General features: G+C 47.7%; 8 protein-coding genes across 8 annotated transcripts; 4 read left to right on the forward strand and 4 right to left on the reverse strand.

Moving 5' to 3' along the window:
• The first annotated feature begins 782 nt into the window (after positions 1-782).
• On the forward strand, positions 783-2,647 carry EDB82DRAFT_510019 (beta-lactamase superfamily domain-containing protein). Its single transcript, XM_025728896.2, has 2 exons — positions 783-1,343; positions 1,395-2,647. The coding sequence occupies exons 1-2, from the start codon at positions 973-975 to the stop codon at positions 2,380-2,382; spliced, it is 1,359 nt and encodes a 452-aa protein (XP_025583217.2). The 5' UTR covers positions 783-972; the 3' UTR covers positions 2,383-2,647.
• Positions 2,648-2,999: 352 nt separating this feature from the next.
• EDB82DRAFT_528112 (uncharacterized protein) lies at positions 3,000-3,816 on the forward strand (the record flags this gene model as incomplete). The annotated part of the gene is made up of 2 exons (XM_025728897.2): positions 3,000-3,187; positions 3,774-3,816. The coding sequence occupies 2 exons, from the start codon at positions 3,000-3,002 to the stop codon at positions 3,814-3,816; spliced, it is 231 nt and encodes a 76-aa protein (XP_025583218.2).
• A 1-nt stretch (position 3,817) lies between these two features.
• EDB82DRAFT_277745 (restriction endonuclease type II-like protein) lies at positions 3,818-5,615 on the reverse strand. The gene is made up of 2 exons (XM_025728898.2): positions 4,832-5,615; positions 3,818-4,780 (listed from the first exon to the last, which is right to left on the reverse strand). Exons 1-2 carry the CDS (start codon positions 5,161-5,163, stop codon positions 3,958-3,960), a joined length of 1,155 nt encoding a protein of 384 aa, XP_025583219.1. The 5' UTR covers positions 5,164-5,615; the 3' UTR covers positions 3,818-3,957.
• A 452-nt stretch (positions 5,616-6,067) lies between these two features.
• EDB82DRAFT_528114 (uncharacterized protein) lies at positions 6,068-7,330 on the reverse strand (the record flags this gene model as incomplete). Its single annotated transcript, XM_025728899.1, has 1 exon — positions 6,068-7,330. One exon carries the CDS (start codon positions 7,328-7,330, stop codon positions 6,068-6,070), a length of 1,263 nt encoding a protein of 420 aa, XP_025583220.1.
• A 2,208-nt stretch (positions 7,331-9,538) lies between these two features.
• Positions 9,539-11,141, forward strand: EDB82DRAFT_277798 (enolase C-terminal domain-like protein). Its single transcript, XM_065607368.1, has 2 exons — positions 9,539-9,790; positions 9,838-11,141. Exons 1-2 carry the CDS (start codon positions 9,635-9,637, stop codon positions 11,032-11,034), a joined length of 1,353 nt encoding a protein of 450 aa, XP_065464245.1. The 5' UTR covers positions 9,539-9,634; the 3' UTR covers positions 11,035-11,141.
• On the reverse strand, positions 11,131-12,220 carry EDB82DRAFT_510024 (Alpha/Beta hydrolase protein). The gene has a single exon (XM_025728902.2). The coding sequence runs from the start codon at positions 12,016-12,018 to the stop codon at positions 11,158-11,160; it is 861 nt and encodes a 286-aa protein (XP_025583222.1). The 5' UTR covers positions 12,019-12,220; the 3' UTR covers positions 11,131-11,157.
• A 125-nt stretch (positions 12,221-12,345) lies between these two features.
• On the forward strand, positions 12,346-13,791 carry EDB82DRAFT_539712 (GPI mannosyltransferase 2). Its single transcript, XM_025728903.2, has 2 exons — positions 12,346-13,256; positions 13,303-13,791. Exons 1-2 carry the CDS (start codon positions 12,388-12,390, stop codon positions 13,697-13,699), a joined length of 1,266 nt encoding a protein of 421 aa, XP_025583223.1. The 5' UTR covers positions 12,346-12,387; the 3' UTR covers positions 13,700-13,791.
• Position 13,792: 1 nt separating this feature from the next.
• EDB82DRAFT_510027 (sterol-sensing domain of SREBP cleavage-activation-domain-containing protein) lies at positions 13,793-18,393 on the reverse strand. The gene has a single exon (XM_025728904.2). The coding sequence runs from the start codon at positions 18,064-18,066 to the stop codon at positions 14,245-14,247; it is 3,822 nt and encodes a 1,273-aa protein (XP_025583224.1). The 5' UTR covers positions 18,067-18,393; the 3' UTR covers positions 13,793-14,244.
• Positions 18,394-19,046: the final 653 nt, after the last annotated feature.

Raw genomic sequence — 19,046 nt, forward strand, 5'->3', positions numbered from 1 at the left:
AAATTCCAGAATCGACAAGGATACCACGTGTTCTGTTACATTCGGGAATTGCTTGTTCCCCGGATGATCATGTTCCAGAAAACCCGTGTAGGGAAGATTGCAATTTGGGCAGCGAAGAGTCTTTTGGCTCTGCAGGGGTTTGTTTGGAAAGAGGGAGCCTAGGAATTAATGAGGTTATTATGAAAGACATAGATATCCTGTGCACACACGTCTGAGCCACATGTGATAGTGATGTATTGTGCTTTTCACCTGCATTTACCGAAACCTAGTGGTTGCACTAAGATAGGTGAAGCATACTATGAGCTATCTAAACTAAACCACCTAGGTTTAGTTAAGTAGTGGTAGCAGAACATTTTACCCGAGTTTATAGCTCCAACACTAGTTAGGTGTGATGTGTTGCAATACACTTACAAAGTTATGAATGTCTCGATGTCATGGATTTTGAACTTCCTTCACTTCGTATTACTAACATAAAAAAACCCACCGTAAAAAAACCCAATAAATATCAAGACATTCCAGGCTCCCTTGCTTTCTAATCTCGGTACTATTGGTTCTTTTGCGGCTTCCATGATCCTTCCATCTATCCGTCGTTGATCCAAAGAGGAATAACCTGTCTATACTGCAATTGTCATAGCTTCACCACAATAGTTCCGCCCCTGCAGATAAATCGTCCAACTCACTGACCTCTTCTCCATATTACTTTTTTGTCTAGACTCTTACTAACCTCCTCCACCTCACGACTCGTTCTTTTTTTCCGTTCTTCTCTTTTTTCCTCTTTTCCTTGGTGTCTGTGTCTGTGTCTGTGTCTGTGTCTGTGTCTGTGTCTGTGTGTCTGTGTGTCACCTCGTTCAAGAGAATGGTCAATCACCAGACTAATCTTCCTCCCTGTTCGCCTTAATCTGCCCACCCCTACCCTCTTGGTGCAACTCTGCAGGACCCCGAAGTCTCCGGTCTGGGATATAACATTCCCACATGCCGCGTACCTATCCGACGATCCGTCGACTCAGTCATCATTTTGGATCAACGTCGAATATTAGACCTGTCGCTGCTGCTCTCGCATACTCTACAGCTTCCTCGGCATCTTCTTCCATCATGGCCACCACAGCAAGCGCCGCTTCATCACATCTGAAGCCCACGGAATTGGCTTCCCAGAGTACGCCTCGTGGCTCAATGGCTGCCACGACTGCTGTTTCAAAAATCCCAGGGCGATCTGCTCTTCCAGATGAAGCTGTTTCTAACCCTCACCACGTTCTCAAGCGCGGGTCTGTCAAGGGATTTAAGAACCCTTATCCTTCCTGCGCAAACAATCCCAACTTTGGTACCATGGTCCGAAAGATTTGGTGGTAGGTGGCAGCTTCACCATGCGCTCAGCTCCAACAAACTGACCATTTTAGGCCCTCAATCACTGGCGATCTCAAAAAGCCCGACCTGACTCCTCCTCATGTACCAGTCGTCAAGCCTCAATGGAACACCGAGCGCGAGACTGCCGATAAGATCCGTGCGACATGGCTAGGCCATGCCTGCTATTACGTCGAATACCCTTCTGGCCTGCGGGTCCTATTCGACCCTGTCTTTGAAGATCGATGCTCTCCATTCAGCTTTATGGGTCCCAAACGATATACTCCCAAGCCTTGCGATATTAAGGATATTCCCATCGTCGACGCTGTCGTTATTAGCCATTCCCACTATGATCACCTTTCACATTCCTCTATCCTCGAAGTTCAAAAATACCACCCAGACGCTCAATTCTTTGTTGGATTGGGGCTAGAAACGTGGTTCCGCAAGTCAGGCATCAACCATGTTACCGAGCTTGATTGGTGGGAGGATGCCGACCTAACCGTCACGGTCAAGGACGGAGATAGCTCACGCGAAATCAGTGCTCGCATTTCAGCCTTGCCAGCACAGCACAGCTCTGCTCGAGGTTTATTTGACCGCGATACTACCCTCTGGTGTTCCTGGGGTGTCAAGTCTGGTGGAAAGTCGGTTTGGTTTGGCGGCGACACAGGCTACCGAACTGTCCCAAGTCTTCCACCCGGAACTGATGATTACAGCGCCGAGTACGACCACCTTCCGAGGTGTCCTCAATTCAAACAAATTGGTGAACTCCGTGGACCTTTCGACCTGGGTCTGATACCGATCGGCGCATACCACCCCCGAGCAGCCTTCTCGTCTGTTCATGCCGACCCAAATGATGCCGTTGAAATCTTTCGCGACACGAAATGCCAGCGAGCGATGGGTATACATTGGGGCACCTGGGCGCTCACAATGGAGGAAGTCTTGGATCCCCCCAAGGTACTGAAAGAGGCATTACGCAAGAGAGGCATTCCGGAAATCGGGGTGTTTGATGTGTGTGATATTGGTGAAGCTAGAGAGTTTAGCTGAACCTGAGGAAGACGTGCAGGAGTTATAAAAGCGACATGTTTAAAGGCGGCTATAAATACCCCTATTATCTTTAGTTTGAGTTGGATATCATGATATCTGTGTCGAGAGTGCACCACGCGTGGTTGCTGTACATTATTCTCTTTTGGTTCAGTTACAGAGATTGATGATAGAAAGTATATAAATTTCTTTTCTTTTTACAATTCCAATGTCAGCTTTAAGCTTGACTATAAAGCTTGGATTCATAGCATGATGTCACAAGCAGGACCCTGGATCGACAGCTTATCAAGATTCCATCCAATCAGGCTACATATCCGCCAACAAAAGCAAAATGTCCATCGTCCCGTCTTGTTTCAACGGGTCAAAACGGAGCTTTATGGCCTGTATTCTTCATCTTTCGTACATGACTGGCTGTTTTCCATGTCTTGTTCCACGACAGCTTCAGCCACAGGTGACGTACCCCTACGCCACAGTTTCGCCACAGTAAATGTATAAGAGGTTGTTCAAGAGTCAGTCATTGACAAACTCAACACCTTCAGCACAATTCATCGACAACACCTACAACCTTAAATCAACTACTCAAACAGACCATAACACTTGCATATTCACAAACTAGCAAAATGGGTCTCCCTACTTTCTCAGAGTCAACAACTACAACATCAACATCCACTCAAACCCCGCAAGAACAACAGAACAACACTGGCGTTGCTACAGGTGCAGGCGCAAACACTGGTGCTGGCGTGACGAGACCAAAGACTGAAGCTGAGTTGGAGGCTGATCGTCTTTACGAGGAGGCTATGGAGGAGGAGTACGCTAAGCGAGATGGAGGTTCATAGAGGAATGAGCACTAGTTTCGATGGAAGAGCGAATTCATGAATTAATGTCATGGAGTTGTGTGCGAAGACGATACACAATGACCTCAAATAGACATTCTCAACTCTAGATGGAACGAAACAGAAAAAACAAATAATCCTAAACGAATGAATTACCCATTTTAACACCGCGCTACTGAACTCCTAAATGATAGCTCTCCAGTTACATATACATAGACAATGACAAAAACATGAGAGTTATTAAACTGCGACTAGTATTGTCCTTTGTCGTTCTATATACACGTTTCTCAAATTAGGATATTTACATGTCCTGTGGATCTCTATGTGGATGTATGGTTGGGATTGCCCCTTTAAACGAAAGGACATTGTCAGACCCCTATCGCTCAATCTCGAAGCTTGAGATGGCTTGTTTCGTATCAGGACACATGGTATTGAAAACGGACCACAGAAGTCCCTTTTAACCATCCTCGGTGTCGCTTTAACAACAATAGGACGTTGCCTGTGGAGCTGCTGCAAGTGTATGTTATGTCTGTTGTGCAGACATCAAGCTGACTTGTATAGCCAGTTGAGTTATCGTAGCACTGCGAATTTGGGCGACCTCTAGATCTCAATTTGGTCGCTCCGTCCATCGCCGCATGTCGTATCCCATAAATTTGTCCCCGAGTCCTACATAGCCTAAGATTGGGGACTCAATCGAGTAACGTTGCAGGTACTCGGAAGTAGAAGAACCATCAAAGCCTATACTTTAACCACTCTCTCTCATTCTTGCAAGGGCAGCTGCAATGCCTTCACTGACTTGGTCATCCTTATCTGTTTGACTCGTTCGACTAGCTTCTTCTGTCTGGGCAGTCTTCTTTGAAGCTTCAATGGCAGCAGCAAGCATGGCTTCTTCATCGTCTTCATCCTCATCATCAGTGTCCGCCATAAACTGGAACTGCTTTGACGCCTGGCCCTGGGGGTTTTCAGAAGAAGACGTTTCTTCGGCGGGGGTTTGTCGTGAAAAAGATGATGCTACAGCAGCTGGCATGTCTCGTAGAGGTACACGAGAAATGGGTAGAGCTTGGTCAAGTCTCGCTGAAGCCTGTGCGCCTCTCTTTGCAGCCTTTTTTACTCTGAACGGTTCTTCAACCGCAGAAACCCATCGTTTTACCTTGATACCGCCCCAGCCGTTAAGCATACCGAGCTGCTCCGCATCGGCGTTGATGGCATTCCTCAAACTGCCAAAGTTGCTTACTACGGCGACAGCATCCGACTTATTCAGACCTCTAGGCACGGTGACGAACTCGACGAGCCTCTCGCCGTAGCTCGAGGGCTGCTGGCCACGAATAGCGCCAAAGGAGGCGTTCTCGTAGCTCTTGTACAGCTCAATGTAGCGCGCGGCTTCGGCGGCGGACCAGCATAGTACGAGGGTGACGTTATTGACGAGGGATGTTTTAGAGAGTTCTTTGAGGGAGGCTTCGTGGTTGGTGATGTCGACCATTGTGAGAAGGATGCGCAGGTTATATTTTCCCTGAAGATTGCGGATGCGAGTGTAGATGTACTCGGGATGAAGACGATGATACTTAAGACTATTTGAGGGTTATCAATATGAATCTTTATGTCTAACAGTAGTGGCATACCTCAAGAATAGAGCGCATGTACCTAGGCCCAAAACATAATCGGCCGGAATATCGCTGTACTCCCATGGCATAGATCGAATGCCTGTAAGCACAGGATTTCCTCGCTGACGGGGCGATACCAAGATTGTTGATCCAGACTGTTTCTGCGGTAGGGCTTGGGGTGTTGGTTGTACTACTTTTCCTGCGCTCGAGGCCGAAGAAGGAGGCGCTTTGTCGAGTCGTTGAGGCGTGGGTTGCTGGATCTTTGATGGTGTTGGTCGTGCGACTGGTGCTGGATCAGCAGCTGCCAAGGCGGCCAGAAGTTCGTCGTCGGCTCCGTAGTCGTCGTCCATTTTGTTTTTATTATGATTCTTATTACGGGAGAGTGTTCAATTGATTTAGCGATTATTCGCTGTTTGCTGAGAGGTTGAATGACGAAGGGAGATTCACGCGACGCATTGAGTTGCGGTTCGAGCTAGAGTGGGTCATTCTCTTACAGCGACATGTATCTTAGGATTTGGGTAGGTCTGTCTATGTATGAATATTGATGGCTCTCTTCTTAGCTGTACTTTTGAGGTTATCTAGATAAATCGTTCATTCTTTATCCTTTACTATAGGCCTGGTCAATTCAATGGATATGTAGTGCGTATCAGTGTTCGCAAGAAGCAACGACGTCATTATCATGGATCTGGTAAGCGAGCACTATTCATGTCTAAAAGACGATATATCTAGTGAATAGAGTTTGATATCAGGAACCAGCGCAACTATATCATCAGTAGCTTTTCTGTTGGTCAACTCTATGTCTCCTATCTTGGTGAGATACCTGTTGACTACAGCATTCTGATGAAGTGCATCTTTTGCTTGTCCGAGGTTACAACGCCATCCCAGCTGGATGTCAATCAGTTCGCCACAATCAGCTTTCTGATGCGACCCAGTCCTGCCAAATCATCAAGATCATCATGAATTCTATTTATATCTTCCTCGCGACGATCTTCGAAGACGTGGCAGTGTTGATCTTTCCAACTGACCTCATATCGACGAACGACAAGACAAGTTACTCAATAATGAATTCAAATGATGTAAACTAGACTAAAACAAATTACTCCAGGTATCTACCATCCAGCAGCTATATCCATCCAGCTGCATTTTGTCCATGCCAGTGATTCCTCTGGCCGCGCCCAAAACGCCAATTCCATAATATTCGTCATCATGTCCACTAGAAACAAATCGTGAACAAAAATCAGTTTCGTAATTTACTCAATCCAGTTCCTCTTCCAATCCGGCATATTCCGTAGGGCTGGGCAATGTGCTCTCTGTAAGAGAAGAGTGAATTGAGTACAATGATGCCAACCAGCAATCAAACATGGTCGCAACCTTTTGCGCCTCCGCGTTGGACGGTTCTTGTCTCGTTAGTTGATCGCGGAGTCTCTCGTAGGCCTCAATCATAACCCATATCTGCAAAGCCGCCGTGTTCTGTCCATTGCGCTGTGGTCGACCTGTCATAACGGAAGATAATTCGCTCGTGAGGAGGTCGAGCGCTATCTGAAGACTGATATTGTCCTGGAATGAGTGCCCTGATGATGATGATGGTCTAAATTCGTCTGTCCAAGAGTGTCGTGGTGTCCCAGGGTATTCGGGAGAAGGTGGTGGTGAGAAAGAGTAGGGTTTAAAGTAAATAGTATCGCCTTCAACAGCTGCCACGTTCGTATCGTGGGTAGGAGCTGATCTGAGTCTGGGTCTGAGTTGGCGGGGTATAGCAGTCATTGATGAGGAAGTGTTTGCTGTTCGCATGCTTTGAGATCGTTTAGCCGCATACGGAGGGATTTGAAGAGGAGTGTCGTCGAATGAGTAATGCGATTCGCGCGATGGTGAAGGTAACTGCGAGTCAAGCGCCGGGGGACCATCTCTTGTTTCAAGAAGGGCATGATATTGATCAGCGATCAACTCAACACTTGAAGTCTTTTCTGGTACATCTTTTGCTTTGCGCGCAAGGGCATGTTGCTCTAGTTGACCGATTCGAAAGACGGGCGTCTTGGCCTGCCGTCGCATAGCGGATGATGTTGATGTTGAAGATGCTGTCGAAGGGAGAGATGAGCGATCTAGGGATGGCCGGGCCCTGTTCTCATGGAGAGTCAAGTGGTGAAATTCGGGAATCTGACGATGAGAAGATTGTCCTTGCGGCGGAGGACTAAAGCAGGCGGCCCTCGGTTCAGGTTCGGGATGTTGGACTGGCTGGTGTTGATTCATGTTTTGTTCCTCTGACTCTGAGAATGAGGGAACAAGAATAGTTTTGGGCCGGAGATAATGATCCCATTTGGAGTCGCTGAGATCAGGCGCACCGTTTGACATTTGACGCTGCGTGGGTGAAGACATGGGGCTTAGACTAGCCATAGTTGATGATGAGTGAGAATCTGTAGAGCCTCTTTTGGCTTTGTTGAGGCCTTTGAGCTTGGGGTCGAGTTTTTGAAGTTTGCGCCTCGGAGGCTTTAGACTGTTACTCTTTGAGAGGGGGTTTTCCATGATGGGCAATGTCGCATTAATAACGATAATAAAATATTGTGTGTTAATGAGGATAAGCGCGGATTGTAGAGTAAAGGGTCGTCGTGGATAGCGGTGTGTTTTGGTTGATAGTGGTCACGGGTGGTTAAATTTACGGATATAATAGCCATGGGGAGATGTATTGTAATTATATGACCAAGAGAAAGAAAGTAATGGAGAGTTATAAAAAACAAATGTGCAGCAGACCAGAACTAGTTCTCAAGAACTACATGTACGTAGTAATAGACTAAAGTAGAGCCGAGATAAGTTGAACCACTGTACAAAGTCTTACCGCTTCCCTGGCCCCAAGTGGCTTCAGACCTGCATGTTAGATTACAAGGCCCCAATCAAGAGACCACGAGGGAGAAGAGAATACCCACGTCATGGGTCATTCAGGCGGAGAAGTGCTGCAGCTGTAGTTAAAGAGGGAGAGAGGGAATAAAAAAAGGGTTGGGGATAGGACAGGACAGGGATTATAACCTGCAATGCAATGCAAGTTTTCAACTTTTTTTTCTGGTAGCGAAGAACTAGAAGAAAGAACACCCACAGAAAGAGAAAAGGCAGGACAAGGGTGTGTACAATCAGTTAGTATCTTGCTGTTTATGGATACAAAAATCAAGATTCGTTACGAATACTTGCCTTGTCGGGTACCTAAGTATATGACCCAGACAGGCCACCCTTCAACATTCCATTCTACAGCGGTGAAGAAGCCAATGTGACAATAAGACCCTGTAGCCTGTCTGAGTCTTTCAAAAGGGAGTGCCTTGCCTAGTGGTGAACGGTTGTCAACCCGAATGGTTCTTTGGTTAGTTCGACTGATGTCATGTGTGCCATTTATGAACCGAGCCTAGGAAGACCCTTGAAAGAAGGCCTGAGCTCAATGTTTATCACGATTGTCGAGGGCGGGACTTGATTATTCTCGTCAGCCCAGCCCGGCTGGGAGGTCCCGAACCCGACGTGTTGTCCCTGCAGTGAAACTATTGTTATTGTTGACTGAGCTGAGAGAGTTTTTGATGTACGTGAGATTGATCACTTGACGCGTCTGTCTTTGCACCAAATAGATAATAGCATTTGAGCAAGACTCAAAACACGAGAATTTCATCTTTGGTCTTTTATATTCCTCATCGTCATTGATTTTTGGTCAGACACATCAGGATAGTAGAATTAAAGCCTCGGCGGTTCCTTTTGTTGAGGAAACCTTTTTTGTTTATGGAGGAGAACAAATACGAGAACAAGGCTAAAGTCAGTCACATCAAGTGATACAGTGTTTTTGATAGTGCCAAAACAGTGATGGATACTGTATGGACTTGTCGAGTGGCTGTTGATAGAATAAAAGAATAAAGAAGGATATTACTTTAATTATAGTAAGCCTTTAACTGTAAAGAAATAAAATCTTGATTAGACATAGGATGATAGATAACATTACACAATATCTGAATATTTCCACATTATCACTCTATGCCTAGGCACTCTCTATTGATGACCTGTGCCTGGAGGTATAGTGAGGGGTAGATACTCGGATCGAATCGCGGGGATATATCGTGGGGTCAAAAGACAGGAACATCACGAGACATCTAGACTCCAATATCGGACCCTTTCATAAATGGGGTCAATTCTCATCGCGGGGGCGGGGATGTTTACTTGTTAGGATGATATTAATAGTACATTGATCTACCTAATATCTATACTGTCAGTCCAAGTACTCTCAGATCATCCATCAACTAAACCCCCAAAACTCACAATCCACCCCCAACTTCTTCTCCTCTCTAACCCTCAAGCATCAACTTGCCGATTAACCGACTCCTCTTCTCATGATACAACACAAATTATCTTTATGGGGGTTCTTGGCCAAAATAATAATAATTAAATGGGTCATTTCGATTTATCCATCAATCAAACATGTTAGAATAGTTCGTCATGGCATCTCGACCCTTCTCTTTACCCCACATGTTGTTGTCTACTGTGAGGTATCATGAGGGAGACGAGATGAGACGGTGTAAAGAAAAGAGTATAAAGCATGACATTCCCAGTTGCTTTATCTTTAATTTAGCCTCAATTGAATATATCTCTTCTCTCTTTACTCAACTCTACTGACCTTGTGTCCTTGGTCTCATCATAACTACTCTCAGTCTCGTGTTAAGCCCTCATCCGACTGTAGCTACTCCTTCCCCTCCCTCCGCGTTCGGAACCCCCCACCTCGACTATATCTCTCCTCATGCTTTATTGAGCTCCCTCAAGCTTCAACTTCAACTTCAACTCATAACCGAATCCTACAAAACCGCAATCATGGGTGAAATCACAATCACTGGCTGGAAGACTCGCGATGTTCGCTTCCCTACCTCCCTCGACGGAACTGGCTCCGATGCCATGAACGCTGCTGGCAACTACTCCTCCGCCTACTGCATTCTTCAAACCGACTCTGACTACACAGGTCATGGAATGGCAAGTCACTCACTCACCAACATAAACCATGTCTAACTCTCTTCTAGACCTTCACCATCGGCCGTGGAAACGACATCGTCTGCGCTGCCATCAACCACGTCGCCGAGCGCCTCAAGGGAAGAACTCTATCCTCTCTCGTCGCAAACTGGGGTCAGACATGGCGCCATCTCGTCAACGACAGTCAACTCCGCTGGATCGGTCCTGAAAAGGGTGTCATCCACCTCGCCCTCGGCGCCGTCGTCAACGCCGTCTGGGATCTCTGGGCAAAGACCCTCAACAAGCCCGTCTGGCGCATCGTCGCCGACATGAGCCCCGAGGAGTTTGTCAGCTGCATTGACTTTCGCTACATCACCGATGCCATCACCCCCGAGGAGGCCATCGCTATGCTCAAGGAGCAGGAGCCTACCAAGGCCAAGCGTCTCGACGAGGCTCTCAACAACCGCGCTGTGCCTGCTTACACAACAAGTGCCGGCTGGTTGGGCTATGGTGAGGATAAGATGAAGAGCTTGCTTCAGGAGACTCTCAATGCTGGATACCGACACTTCAAGGTCAAGGTCGGTGGTGATATCGAGCGTGACCGCAAGCGATTGAGCATCGCTCGTGAGGTTATTGGCTACGACAAGGGCAATGTCCTCATGACAGATGCTAACCAGGTCTGGTCCGTCCCTGAGGCTATCGACTACATGAAGCAACTAGCCGACTTTAAGCCTTGGTTCATCGAGGAGCCCACATCGCCCGACGACATCCTCGGCCACAAGGCCGTTCGCGACGCCCTGAAGCCTTATGGCATTGGTGTCGCTACCGGAGAGATGTGTCAGAACCGAGTCATCTTCAAGCAACTTCTCCAAACAGGCGCCATCGACGTCTGCCAGATTGACGCCTGCCGCATGGGTGGTGTGAACGAGGTTCTCGCCGTTCTCCTCATGGCCAAGAAGTTTGGCGTGCCCATTGTTCCTCACTCTGGCGGTGTCGGTCTCCCCGAGTACACCCAGCACCTGAGCACCATCGACTACGTTGTTGTTTCCGGCAAGCTTTCCGTTCTCGAGTACGTGGACCACCTCCACGAGCACTTCTTCCACCCATCTGTTATCAAAGACGGATACTACACTACCCCCACGGAAGCCGGTTACAGTGTCGAGATGAAGCCTGAGAGTATGGACCGATTTAGCTACCCTGGTGAGAAGGGTGTGAGTTGGTGGACGTCAGATGAGGCCAAGGTTATTCTCGATGGTGAGAAGATCTAAGGGGTGTTGGAAAATAATTGGATTAGAAGATGTGTTGGTTAGATGGCTAAAATATTGTTTATAAGAATCATGAATTTATGACATTTACAACTTGAGCTATTACAGTAGATTTTACATCGGTGCTTACATCTCTAATCGTTGACATATAAACTGTGCTATATCTCCCAGCTCTTCAGGACAATACCAATGTCCCATGTCAGAGTATACCTTCAACTCAACATCTATACCCATACGTTCCAGACACATGGCAGCTTTCTGACCATGACAAATCTCGACGTCTTTATCTTTTCTTCCATGGCCCATGAGTACAGGAGTTTTTAAGAAAGGAAATGAATCCGCTGGCGGCTCAGGGTCAAGCTCTGCTTCTTCACGAAGCTCGTCAATAGCCCGTTGCAGTGGTGTTTTATTCTCCTGCTCATCTTCCCTTTCAAACAACTCATCGTCAGACAAATCTTCGTCTTCTTTAGCCAGAGTTTCGGCCAGGGGCATGAATCCGCTCATTATAACCACGCCGCCTAGACTTTGTCCCTGCCAAAGTAACCAACCCACCAACGCCATAGCACCGCCCTGACTGAAACCCACAAGTACCACCTTTCCAGCATCGCCACCCAGAATCTCAATCTCATTTTTCAGAATCTTATGGATATGTTCAACGCTGGGACGCATATCTCCGCGCGCCTCGGGCTCCCAGTCGCCAGTGCCTTCATACCATTGATGGATCAGTGAGCGACGGTACTTGGTTGCTCGAGCAAGAGGTGCTGTTGGGAAGACGAATCGCGCATGGGGAAGTGATTCATGGAATGATATTGATGGAGTTGTTGAGGGTGTTGTGAGAAGGGGAGAGTGGAATTTCTCAGCGTTGAAGCCACGGCCATGGAGGATGATGATGGTGAGTTTATGTGAGGATAGAGGAGGAATGATTATTGGTGGAGGGAATTCGCCTGGTTTGAGGCTAGAGGACGATGTGTTACAGCTTGTATCCATCTCTGGTGAGTGTATAAATCAACGTCCTTGAGTAAGTGTAAGTATAAGTGGAATATGATGGCGGGTAGACATAGTCTAATCAGTAGAGGTTATGGTCTGAAAGATGCCACATTATTAGACCATCAACGCACAGCTCAGAAAAATAACCAGAGACAATACTAATAAACTATTTAAATCAATCTTAATTTATTCTTAATATGAGTCTCTGCCGTTCAATAAAACAATCCCATTTTATATGCAATGACTTTTGTTACGTGATAACCTTGCAATTGCTTCACCACCACTCCAGCGAACGTGTCCCTATATTTCAAGCCCCACAAACATCCCCTTCCCTCAACCTCATCACCTTCAACAAACTCACTCCCCAAAATGAATCTCTTCAACTATGAATCCCGTCCAATCCTCTCTCTAACAACCATCTTCGCCGCCTGGAAAGGCTTCCTCCTCTCCATCGCTCTCGGCGCGTCCATAGGCCCAGACTACGACACATCAACATCTCTCTTCTTTGACATCATCCACAGCTCACCAACGCCCCTAGCTACTCGTCTAACAAGATGGGACGCGCTGTATTTCATGCACGATGCAGTCAATGGAAAAGTCTATGAGCAGGAGTGGGCTTTTGGTATTGGTATGCCAGCTGCTGTGCGTGGTATCTGCGGTTTACTAGGTCTTCGACACTGGGAACCTATTGTTGCTATTGCTATTTCGCACGTTTCGCATCTCATTGCTGTTCTAGCACTCTATCAACTCACTATGGTCATATGCAATGATCGCAAGTTGGCGTATTTGGCTTCGGTCGTACATGTGCTTTCACCTGCTGGATTATTCATATCAGCGCCGTATGCAGAGAGCCCCTTTGCATGCATGTCCTTTATCGGCAATCTTCTCTACGCAATCAGTACCGAAAACAGTCCTGATTCACTAAAACGCAACATTTCTGTGATCGGAGCCGGTTTAGCGTACGGAATTTCGTGCACGCTTCGAAGCAATGGGCTTTTTGGTGGTGTTTTGTTTGCTGTTGAGGCTGTCAAGTGCTTGTTGGCTCTTCGTGACAGCTTCACCATTTGCAAGATCCTGAGACTCATTGCGCCTGTTATCGGTGGTATTTTGGTCGCTATTGGTTTTGTCATGCCGCAAGTTTTGGCTTGGATGAGATATTGCAATGGCGATGGAGAGCAAAGATCTTGGTGCGGACAACGTATCCCAAGTATCTACACATTCGTCCAGGCAGAATACTGGTATGCTCTCTCTAACTACCTACAAAGTAACAACTAACATCAACAGGGACGTTGGCTTTCTCAAATACTGGACTCCTAACCAAATCCCACTCTTCCTCCTCGCAGCTCCTATGCTCACCATTCTCCTCAAGTCAGGAACAGAGACAATGCGTGAACCTTCTCGAGGTCTGAGAGCCATGATGATGGGCACAGATGAACAGTCCCGATTACTCGTGCGAACTCTTGCTGCCATACAAACGCTGCTGGCCATCTTGGCCATTACCAACTACCACGTTCAAATCATCAGCCGCTTGTCGTCAGGATATCCTGTCTGGTACTGGTGGGTAGCATCGTGTCTTGTAGATAAGCAGAGGCAGAGTTTGGGATACGGAGTGGTTATGTTTATTACCATGTATGCGGCTATTCAAGGCGGACTCTTTGCGTCGTTTTTGCCTCCTGCTTAATTAGATACCTACATGTATTTACATAGGTGCTTAGATAGTTGCAATAATTGTGCATCCTGATCAGTGATTGCCTTACTATGCACATTCAACAGTCTCGGGGGACTTAACATTATCATGCTAAACGCTTGTATTATTATTGTGTTGTATAAGACACAACGCATTCGCTGGAAAGTTCGTTACCGTCTACACTGAACCAAAATATCAACGCCGTCAACACCCAAAGAAACGCACTACGTTTATCTCGTTTCACCAGCCCACTGATTATACTCCAACTGTAACGATGCCCCTTGTGCGTACTCTAGAGCTGTTGTCTATGACTCTCAAACTAACTCTGGTCCGGGTAGGTAAAGCCCAAAAGAGCAAGGTAGACATTATGATGAACTCGCCACCGCATCGTCTTCGTCGTGGCTACCTTCTTCCTCCTCCTCTTGACCAGTTTCTCTTTCTGGTTCTGTCGCATCATTCTCAGCAGGGTTGTCTGGGTTCTGGGAAGACCGCAAGACATGGTTTTGCATAAAGGTTCGCATAAAGAGGCGACAGTTAGACTAAAACTCATCCTCTGAGTCACTGTTGTCGTTAACCCTAATGGCTCGCCACCTCCTATCAGTCAAGTCTTGTGCAGCAGTTCCTTCGCTCTCTGGGTCAACATAACCTTGACCTCCGGCGATACTCAGAGCAACGGGCAAGAAGACTAGGGCATGAAGGGCGGCAAATACGACAAGAGACAGCCAAACTCGGAAGTAGTAGATCTCAAAAATCTTGGATCGTGTAAAGGCGAGCACAGAAACACCCAAAAGTTTAGTGACTGTGATACCAGAGAACACGGATCCACCGACATTAACAAGAGCGGTCCAAGCTCGAGCATCACGACCACGGAAGGCGTTGCTATTGCCCTCCATCACGGTGCGCGATGGATACATGAAAGCTCGTGCAATGTGAGCACAGAACTCAACCGAGATACCCACGCAGATGATGAGGTTGACAAGGGAAACGGCATTCAAGGAAACATTGAACAAAGCCATGCTGCCCATAATGTCCACAACACTCATCACAACTGTTACAGATACCACAAGCGCCGTGAGTACTGAGCCTAACAGTACAGATGCAACGATAAAGATGATGCCAACAGCAGCACACAACAAACCGGCCGTCAATGGCACGATGCTGAGATACTGGTCAAAGAAGATATAAAAGACACTGTATGGGAATACATCCACGCCGGTCCTTTCTCCAATATCAGAGGCGATGCGGCGAGCAGCAGAGTAGGCGGCGATGAAGTCTTCTTGGCTCCTCAAAGGGCTATGCATGGTTCGGAAGTGGGTAGACTTGACATGATTTTCCTTGGAGTCCAGGACAACGGCTTGTCCGTACGCAGCTTGGCCTGCTAGGGGACACTCTTCGCCAGTGGGGCTGGAAAGGAACTTCTTCAGGTAGTGGATGAACTCCTCATCCTCAGGCATTCCGTACAGGGTTGTGTTCCAGGCTGGCTTACGATCAGCGAAGCAGGTCTGGCCGTGTTCCACGCAGCAGTCTTCGAAGATCGGGTTCAGCCAGAGGAAGTAATCATCGATCCAACTTGCTGCTGGCGAAGCAATGTAAGAGACTTCCGGTCTTTGTCGTTCGAGCTCCAATGTGTTGGGGAGCGAAAGGTCTTGGCAGGTAGTGAATCTTGAGCATATCGCCTGTTGCTCCTTGCGCTTGGAAGCGTCAACTTCGCGTGTGACAAAGTACACTGGTGGGCCTGTCTCCAGATACCCGTATAGATCGTTGAAAAATGGGATCAGATAAGAGCCATCAGGAATAGCAACTCGCTGGTCAAGGCCAAGTTGAATCTTGGGCAAGAGTGCCAAACCTCCTGCGAACATCCCGAGGAAGATTGTGACGACAGCAAGCTTGACCTTCTTTCCAAGCAAACACGGGGCATATGTGTTCTTGATAAAGACCTGAAGCAAGCTCTCCTCAGCCATGTCTGATCCACGGCCACCTCCCTGAGCAAAACCGTTGCTACCGTTGAGGTGGATTCTCGCCTTAGTGATCTGCCACCATGGCCACAGTTCACACCGATGATCTTCAACTCGCATCTGGTTAAGAGAGAGGAAGGAGACAAACATGGTCATCTGAAGCACTGCGTTGACAAAGACGGCACCAGCAGCATACGCGGCAAAGTTCCTGACTGCCGGCATGCCAACAGCTGTGCCAAGAGCAAAAGCCACAGTTTCTGTAAGAGCAGAGAAGAGAATAGAGGGCCCCATACGACCAAGAGCCCTAGCAACTCTTTCCTCAACCATCTGGTCCGGGAAGCTGATGTTGACTCTTTCAAGCTCATGAACAATCAGGAAAATATTGTCAACACCAACAGCGAGGACAATGAAAGGAATGACTTCCACAATAATGAGTGTGGCCTTCAGTCCAACCCATGAGAAGAAACCAATCGACGCGGCGATGGACATGAGAACAATGAGAATACCGACAAGACCAAGCGTAACCTTTGACTCTACCAAAAGCACGGCAGGGTTGCGGAAGATATGCTTGAGAGGGGTACCGAGGGCCATGCAGGCATAGACAAACATGACGATATAGCTGATGACAATGATCTTGGCATCTGTGTTTGTCGACTTGTTAAGTTCTTGCTCCAGACTGATCTCGGTATTGAAGGATAATCGAAGGCCACGTTCTTTGGCTTCCTCCTGGACCTCGAGCAGACGGTCACGTAGAGCAGTTTCCCAGTCGACAGCCCTGGCAATAGCATCAGTTCCTTCTTTGGCATTATTAACAACCCAGGTTACGGTAATGGCATGGGCGTCCACCACGTCATCATCATAACCACCAAAGATCATGTTGGGCTCAATAGGCTGTCCGAAATCTGGGCGACAGTCTACAGGGCTCTTTGCGCAAGCACGAATATCGTCTTTCCAGAACTCAGGATCCAGTCCGCCCTTGGCGTGCCAGTATGCTGAAACAGACTGCACCACACAGGCATCGTTGGAGGGCTTGAAACATAGATCCTGGAAGTATTTTCCGTAAACAGGGCTCTCGATCTTCTTGACACTCTCCTCAACTTCGATCCACCACTTCAGGGTATCGTAACTAAGTACAGGTCCGGGTCCAGATGGGTTGGTATCGTTTGCGAGGAAGATCTTTTCGGCACGGTAAAAGGGTCCAAAGTTCTCGTCGAAGTAAGCCTTTTCCTGGGCAGCAGCAGAAGATGGGCTCACCCAAAGACGAGCAGGTTCTTTCTCGAGGTCGAAGCGGAACAAGCCAACACTCAGGATGGCAACAAAGAGTAGACTGAGACCAATGCACCATCCAGGGAAACGAGCTGCAATGTGACCAAGCTGGTAAAAGGCTCTGTCACATCGGTCGTTGACCCAGTATCTCTTGGTAGGGCGCTCGCGCATCGCCTCTGTGTCAACCGGTCCACCTTCGTCTTCGTCGTCGCTATGAGAAGATTCGTGGAGTAGTCTTGTCCTTTCGACGCGATGCTGCGAGTACTTTTGGTAGGCAATATGGCCGACGACTGCCAGGATCAAGGTGGACAAAAGAACACCATAAACGAATATGGAGGCAAATGAAAGGCATGGTAGGAGTCCTACTTTGCAAGACTTGGAGTCCTTGACTTCGGGAAGCTTCGGGCATACCTCTGGGCAATCAACACAAACGCAACGGTAATCGGGGTCCTCATCGTTGCACTTCTTCGGCTTCATGTCCACGGGTTGGAGCTCGGGGACCTTTTCCTGTGTCGGGAAGTTGATTTGGAAGGGAGAGCCAGCGAATGGTTTCTTGTCTCCGAGAAACTTGAGCATTTCGGTATAGTTCTTAGCACCGCCACCAATCAGGTCCATGGCCTTGGAGTTTGCGCCGCCAAACTTGACTTCCTTGCAACTGTCATAGAAACCGGAACCATATTTTTCTGACACAAGGTGGTCGAGCTCTGTTACAAGATTCTTGCCGTTTTTGGGAGCAGAGTCGGTAATATTGATAAAGGTGGATTGGTCAGGAGAGCATGTGAATGTGCAAAAGAGGTTGAAGAAGTTGTCTTTGCATGCAGGACAAGAGCCGATGAGTGTGTTCGGGGTACCGAGCTCAGACTTGAGTGATTTGACTTGATCCAGGGTACAGCAGACAGGTCCAGTCCTCCACTTCTCGCCACAAAGACCGACGAGTTCATTGCGAAGCTCCTCATCGGGATTCTCAGCCGGCCCATTGTCGACACATGGGAGTTCTTTTCCGAAAAAGCTCTGCTTGCCACAATGGCCACGGAAAGCGCATCGTCCGGCTTCGTGTTTTGGTGTATATTGCTCAGCGAAGCCTAGCCCTGCGAAAAGCACGGCCGCAGCTCCAAGTTGAGATACAATGGATTGATGCATCTCGAGATGATGGGGCCGCACGCGGCGGTGGATAGATATGGAGTCGTCTAGCTTAGTTGTTGGTCGCGGTTTTTGTGATCAATGTGGTTGGATATCGCTGTCGAATTGACGTACAATGCGACGATAAGCGTGTGATGATGGTTAAGATGTTGGGAAGACAATCATAATAGATTGTACGAATGTAAAGAAAAGGAAAAAAGAGAAACCCTATCGCAAATGGCGGGGAAACTCAAAGGGACGCGTCGGCAAAGTAGGCGCAACCGTTAGGTTACAAGTAGATACTGAGGCAGAAGCAGAGGCAGAGGCTGGAAGGAACGGTGATGTCGTAGCTCGGTGACGGGTACAGTCCAAGCTCTGATCCGATGGCGGGTTAGTGGATGCGACTATAGAGGTCACGACCTTCTGACCTTCGGCTGCGTCATTGTTTCTGTTGTCAAGGCTTGACTATGATTGGTTGTTATCTCCAACTTAGTGGCTCATGCGCTGTAGAAGCCGGGGTTCAGGCCGGGGTCAAGCTAGACCGTTCGTATGGACCTGCAGTCATGAATCATTCAGCTTTCCCCGTAAAACACATCTACCCTAGACATGTGCATGGATTTGTTTGATATCCGTATCAGGTCTTGAGATGAGTTGGCGGAGATATTCATTCCCTTATGTTTTATCTTAGTATCTATTATGGGTATCGTTTCTATCTTGAGAAGAAACGAGGGCTTACATCTTATTATCAGGTGAAGGTTGATGTCTATCAATCTCCAGGTAGGTTTGTCACATCAACCAGCCAGGACAGGGAACAGAACTCACCGCAAAGCAGTCACGTTGCCTGCAGTGGCATGTCAACACTGTAACCCTTGCAGTCTAGTGAATATGCTCATATTATCCATATACATAATAGTGAACTGGCTACTGGGTACCAGAAAAGTTGGCCTCCCAAGCCTTAGGGTACAGAAATAAACAACCTAAGAAGTATAGTCTAAGCAGTC

This window comes from Fusarium venenatum (assembly GCF_020744135.1).
Source record: "Fusarium venenatum strain MPI-CAGE-CH-0201 chromosome Unknown EDB82scaffold_3, whole genome shotgun sequence".
Classification (NCBI taxonomy): domain Eukaryota; kingdom Fungi; phylum Ascomycota; class Sordariomycetes; order Hypocreales; family Nectriaceae; genus Fusarium; species Fusarium venenatum.